Below are 6,885 nucleotides of genomic sequence, written 5' to 3'. Positions count from 1 at the left end.
TGGTTAAGATTTAAAACTACCAAAAACCGGCATAGTTTCCTAGAATTACTCTTTCATCATTATAACCGACATAGTTTCCTAGTCTTTCACCATAATTTGTAATGCCAAATGTCAAAAAATTGTTGGTTATTACTATTCTTTGAAAACTCCTTGTTCTTATCTGGACCCTTATATATATATATATATATATATATATATATATATTGTTCATATATATATATATATATTGTTTTATGAACTCTGAAACCATAGAGTTGCAACCGACAATTTAGGAAATGAAAACGTAAAGGTAACCAACGAATTTAAATTGCTTTTGATTCAGTCACTCAAAGAATCAAACTTTTGATGGAATATGGGTTTCTTGAAGATGGCAAATACCTTTATTCATTCATTCATCCCACTCACTCTATTTATTCATCCAAACTTCAGTCTTTGTGTTTACAATTTACCTGCTGATCAAAGGAAGAAGCTTTATCTGCAACACTACAGGTATGAATGTCTCTACCTACTTCCTCTAGTTATTGGTTTGGATAATTAATATACATACAAGGAAATTTAATTTGGGAATGCACACCAAGTGTTTGATTAAAGGCTCAAATTTAATAGTGGTACACCTTGTGAAGGGGATGCTAGTTTTTTCTTTATCTGTTTTCTAAATAATATATGCTTTTGATAAATATGGATTTCAGGAAATTACTAAGTAAAATAAGTCCATAAATGGTAGATGTTCTTAAATTTATGTTTATTTTTAAGGTGTAGTTGTAGTTTTCAGATTACTATTAATTAAGGTACCTGCTTTAAATTTAAGATGACCTTGTTCTTGAATACAATGTCATTGACATTCAGTTTGTTTTGTTGATCGACATATATGTCATGTGTAAAACCTAACCATACTTATTCATTTCATATATCGTTAAGACATAGTAGTAACTAGCTGGAAGTACCTGATATCTTTTGTTTTAAGTAAAACTTTAATGTTTTTATGGGAAACATAGACATGTGTTGTTTTTAAGGATAAACAACCCACAATTAGGGGCTTGTAAACGGCTCGTGTTCTCGATCGGATTGGCCTGTTAAACCCAAAGTGAACCTGAAAATCATGTCAGAAACATGAACCTTTTGATACGAAAATTTGAAATTTCTTGTATTCTACTCTAAATACTATAACCTCACACCCAAAAAACTATAGTCTTGAATTATCAAAATTCTTTCGACACATTCTCTAATAGTGTCTTTTGAAGTGGTATATCAGAATGTGTAATGCAAATTGCAAAATGTCCACAAATAATAAACATCATCAAAAACCACAAAAAAATAAAATAAAATAAAGACAGTGCAATTTAAAAGGTCTTTGTTTTTCACATATCCATCAACTTCATCATCAATGAAAATCGGTTCATTGCTAGGATTCGCCATCTAGAATAATGATGTGAATTACAAGGATACATTTGTTTTAAGCATCTTTAAGTTGTTGATTAGTTACATAATACTTTGTTATAAATCATCACCAAGTTTTAATTGAAGGACCATATTGATTATATTAGTACAGTTGACACATTAGTTGATCCACTTACCAATGGTCTGCTGCCCAAAGTATTCACTTAGAGGTGCACATTGAAACTGGTTAACCGAACCTACGACCCAAACTAAACCAAACTGGTTTGGAACTAGTATTGTAGGACCGGTTTGGAACCAATAAAAATCTTTGGCTTGGAACCGGTTTATAATCCTTGACATTAAAACCTGTTCCAAACCGGTTTACCCAAATCGAATCCGGCCAAAACCGGTCTAAATTGATCAAGAAACTTTCGAAAAGCCGGTTTCAACCCGATCATAAGCTGATTTTTGTCTTTTGTCATTTTTTTAAACCAAACTGAACTGGTTTAGGGTTTTGAACCGTTTGTGCACCTCTATATTCATTGATCATGTACTTAATATGGGTTAGACATTTTATGAATGCCATGTAAACATTTTTAGGCATTATCTGCCCACTTCACTCAAATGTAAAGTTTGTACTTATGAATATTTGTGCACTATAATTTTTAACGTAGACAAACACATTCTTTACCACATTTCAATAAATTTGAGATGATGCCATTGTTATAATTGGTAGGGGTCTTACATTGATAATAATGCAATCGACTATATGTGTCTGCTTTGATGTCATCGTAAGAAAGCCTAATTAACGTGATCAAGTTTAATCACTTGTTCCAATTAATGTTATATTACATACGTATAGAGTTCATAGTCAGATGGTCTAGCGATCAAATTGGAGAATGTTAGAAATATTAATGACCTTTGACAGTACTTAAGATATCCAGTTTGAGGGAAGTTGAAATCTTAAGAGGATAACATGTAAACACGGTGGTTAAAATGATTTATGCGTTAGTTGTTTGCTTGTATCAAATTATGTATTATTATTTATAACGCTAGAAAAGAAATTTTTCCATCAAATTGAAGGGCTGAAGGCTGCCTAGAGGCTTAATCATCATCATGGCTTCATCTTCATCATCAAGCATTCAGAAGACCGAGTCTTCACGTAAGTGTTCTGATTAACTTGAGACTTGTACAATTGATATCATATCTACATTAATAGTAAGGACAATTACAAGAATATAATATGTTTAATATGATTTAAGAATTATATAAGGCTTTGAAGAAATGAGATTAGCCACAAAATTAGAACTATAGAAGGTAAGATATATATTAGAAACTAGGAATAACCTTAATTGCTTGATTTATGAACTACCATCTTTTAAGTCTTAGTTATATAATAAGTTTTGCATTGGGATGAAGAGATGTCATGCTTATATCAATTGCATAACACATATATTTTAAATGTTTTTAATCTTTGGATGTTGAACCGGTGAAGATGACAAAGAAATGGAGCCGTTCATACACTTTAGTCACGGGCATCCGCTCAGCCTTGTTCCATTGCAGCCTCACTACAACAAGGAAAACTCTGACAAGGAAGATGAAGATGAAGATGAAGACAAAGATAAAGATAAAGACAAAGTTGAAGATAAAGATAAAGATAAAGACAAAGACAAAGTTGAAGATAAAGATGAAGATGAAGATGAAGATAAATTTGAAGACGAAGGTGATGAAAATTTTGTGATGAAAGAGGGCCTCTTTGGCACGTGCAAAATGTGTGAGGAAGAGATCTATTCATTTCATCTATGTTACTACTCCTGCGAGACATGTGACTACACCCTACACAAATTTTGTGCAGAACTTCCTGAAACCCATCACAACCACCCATTACATCTTGACCACAATCTTACATTGTCCAAGCAATTTAAGTTAGATGATCCCAGGTATCTCAAGTCCAGTCGCACAGAAGAAAATGCTAAAGTTGACATTGCTGATTATGAATGGATATGTTCTATTTGCGATAGTAGCAGAAAAAAGTTCTACAATTATCATTGTTCCACTTGTGAATTCAACATGGACATAATATGTGCTACCATGTATGAGCAGAAGATGGAGCACCCAAGTCACCCTCACCGACTACAACGCTATTTGAGTCGGATGATATCCGGTTGTAACGCTTGTGGTGATGAACATAGTGGAACCTTCTACCTTTGTACCACTTGTTTTAGTTTCAGGATCCACTTGAATTGTGCTTTGCTTCCAGCTAAGTTACTTATCCAACAGTCTACGGATGGAAGTTTCCATCATTCTCATTCACTTACGCTTAAATATTCATTTCATTATATTGAATTGAAGGATAAACTCTTTCCCCATTGCATGGTTTGTGATAAACGTTTCCTATTCGATAAATGGAATTACAGATGTGACAGATGTCGATATTATGTCCATGTTGACTGTGCAACTTCAAGGAAAGATGCGTTTACATCTTCTATCTTGATGCCCGCAGGTACTTATTATTATTTATGCCTTTTCTTTTTCATACTAAATATTGTGTTTGTCAAATTAAGTTTCACTTTAAATATGTCATTCATTAATTAGGTGTCTGGAAAACTCACAAAAATTTTAAAGACGATGAGCATCTTGATGTAATCTCCTTTCCATTTCCTGATGAGAGTGCTAACCTTCTGAAGCACCATTTTATGAATGAAGGCAAATCAATTACTGAAAGCGAAATTTTCACGCATTCTAGTCATCCACATCCATTGATTCGTTTGGACACACTCCTTAATGGGTCAGTTTCTCTCCATGATCCAATGAAAAAAGTGGAACTACTCTGTGATGGATGTGTGAGGCCAATCACCAATGTGCCCGTTTACAAGTGCTCCGAACATTGTAGTTTTGTTGTTCATGAGTGGTGCATGAAGCTACCCTATGAAATACAAAACCGTCACGACCATCCAGAACACAAGCTTGTTCTTCTGCCAAAAGTCACTGGAAAGTGGTTGGGTGTGTTTAATTGTCACATTTGTAAGTTACCTTGCAATGGGTTCGCATATGGATGCGAGCCAAGGAGTGCAAATACTATGTGGATATCCATTGTGGATTCATACCCGATGTAATCAAACATGAAGCTCACCCTAACCATCTCCTCAAAAGATTAGAAGATTCACCAGGGGAGAGCTGTAAGGCATGCAGGTGGTGGACTGTAAGCCGTGGGGACTTTCATTGTTCCATTTGTGATTATTATTTGCATATGAAGTGTGCTTTATTATTACCTAGAAAGATAAGCCACAGGTACGACAAACATTCACTGATTCTAAGCTACTATCCAGTCAAGAACCATAGTAGCGAATACTATTGTGAGGTTTGTGAGATTACATTCAACCCTGTAGACTGGTTCTATCATTTCAACCGGTGTGCCTCGTCTATTCACACTGCTTGCGCACCTGTAAAAGGTCAATGTGAACGATCTACTTATCAACTCTATTCTATGCGTTATGATACTATCTTCTGGTATATCAATGTCAAGTTTGGAGAAACAGTTGAGACCATAGATCACGAGCACCCTCTCACCTTTGTACAAGGGATTGATGCTGATGGTCTATGCGATGAATGTTATGAAGAATTGAAGCGTCAGATGATCCTTAAGTGCTTCCTGTGCAAGTTTAGAATTCATTATAGGTGTGCGAAAGAATCTGCTACCCAACCTTAATTAACCTCAATTTGTTCAAGTGTTTCATTGTATCAGCTTGTATCTTATATACATGTATTTACATTTCGGTGTTTTAAGTAAACCATTTCCTTTTTCTCATATCAAATCAGACAAACTTGTGATGCCAAATCGTTGTATCTGATACTTTTATTCACATGGGCTAAAGTAATAAGTTTAATTGTAAACGATTTGATTTATATGGTTGATGGTCGGTTAATTTGTATTTGTTTTAGTTTGTTTATTGTTTAGTTTTAACTGTTTATTTTAGAACTATCGATACTTCATACGTGTATTATTGGATTTCAGGTCACAGGCGTTAAAGTACTCAATATGGACCTGTTGTAGCACGGAATGAAGACCCAGAATGTCCAGCACGCGAAACGAGAAGTTAAATGATGTTTGCTGGTGAGGAGACCCATCGCGATACGCGATGGGCTCACTTGAAGACCCATAGCGTATCGCGATGGGGTGTTAATTATCTTTGACTTTCTGGTCACGCGATGGACCGTTGAAGACCCTATCGCGTATCGCGATGGGGGGTGCAGACGGGATTTTTGGTTTATATCTTATTTTACATCTTAGAAAACCCTAACTCCGTTTGGACAAACCATAGGCGATTCCAGCAGCTACAAGAGGCGATTTCCACTATCCTAGCTCGTGTCAAGACCATATCTACGATCCATATCATCCGTATTGAAGATTCGATGATGTCGCGGCTCGGCTAATCTCCTAGAATCGCACCCGGGATGTATAGTTTGTAACCATTTACAGTTTTTCTCATGTGATTAAGAATACTTATGTTTTGTTATTGAAGATTGATATATGATTATTGATGTTTAGTATTTCTGTGTGTTCGGTCGGTTTAGGTTTACGTTGGTCTGAACGATCTGTTACCAGTTGCTAGATAATTAGTCATATAACTGTTTGGTTAGATTGAATACGATAAAACGTACAATTACCCTTAACTGAGTCACACTGGCAATGACTGTTTGATAACCAGTGCCGTGTGTAAAGTAATTGTTGACGTCTAAGGTTTTGTCTGGTTGATCAGTTTTCAGTTAATTGTTAATAATCAATCTGTTAGGTTGCATGAGATACTGTTGGTTGCTTACTTGAATTCCCGGGTGTGGTTTACTTTGTTAACTGCTTAATACTCGTTTACTTGTTCGTTGCTTAGTTCTCTTAATTTAAACTATTGCTTGTGTGATCAGCACTATAACCGTTTACTTCATAATATTAAATCTGTTACACGAATTGCATTGACCACATACTCCTTGTGATACGATACCCTACTTGCTCTAACTATTTAAAATAATTAGGTTTTTGATTGACTCAAACGACGGTCATCAAAATGGCGCCGTTGCCGGGGAGTTAGTGCGCTTTTTGTTTTTCGTGTTATTTGATTTTCGTGTTTTATTTAATTTTCAGTTTTTAGTTTAAATTTTATTTTACTTTATTTTATTTGTATTTTTTTCATTTTACGCGGGTTGTGTCAGTTGTGCAGATTACAGGTTTATGCGCACCCGACAATCGGGCCGACAGTTTACGAGCCCGAAATCGAGAAAGTAGCTCGGCAGAACCGAGTACAAAACAGAAACTCACAAATGGAAGACCAGAACCAGAACCAGAACCAAAACGAAAACCAGAACCAGAACAATAACCAAAACCAAGATCCACTTCCACAAACCAAAATGTTTCACCCAGAAAACATACCCGACCACCAAACTTCAATAACCAGAATAACCAAAACAACTCAGCTCGTGCCTCCAGAAACCGAAATCAAAACCGAAACTGAAACC

General features: G+C 35.4%; 1 protein-coding gene across 1 annotated transcript; it reads left to right on the top strand.

The window, feature by feature from the left end:
• The first annotated feature begins 216 nt into the window (after positions 1-216).
• Positions 217-5,086, top strand: LOC143569772 (uncharacterized). Its single transcript, XM_077055602.1, has 5 exons — positions 217-289; positions 2,434-2,539; positions 2,873-3,880; positions 3,973-4,380; positions 4,440-5,086. The coding sequence occupies exons 2-5, from the start codon at positions 2,494-2,496 to the stop codon at positions 5,084-5,086; spliced, it is 2,109 nt and encodes a 702-aa protein (XP_076911717.1). The 5' UTR covers positions 217-289; positions 2,434-2,493.
• Positions 5,087-6,885: the final 1,799 nt, after the last annotated feature.

This window comes from Bidens hawaiensis, unplaced genomic scaffold (assembly GCF_021521415.1).
Source record: "Bidens hawaiensis isolate Kalapana, Puna unplaced genomic scaffold, B.hawaiensis_p1.1 tig00024648_1, whole genome shotgun sequence".
In the NCBI taxonomy this organism is placed as follows: domain Eukaryota; kingdom Viridiplantae; phylum Streptophyta; class Magnoliopsida; order Asterales; family Asteraceae; genus Bidens; species Bidens hawaiensis.
Note: the sequence above shows the minus strand (reverse complement) of the source record. Positions and strands in the feature narration are given on the sequence as shown.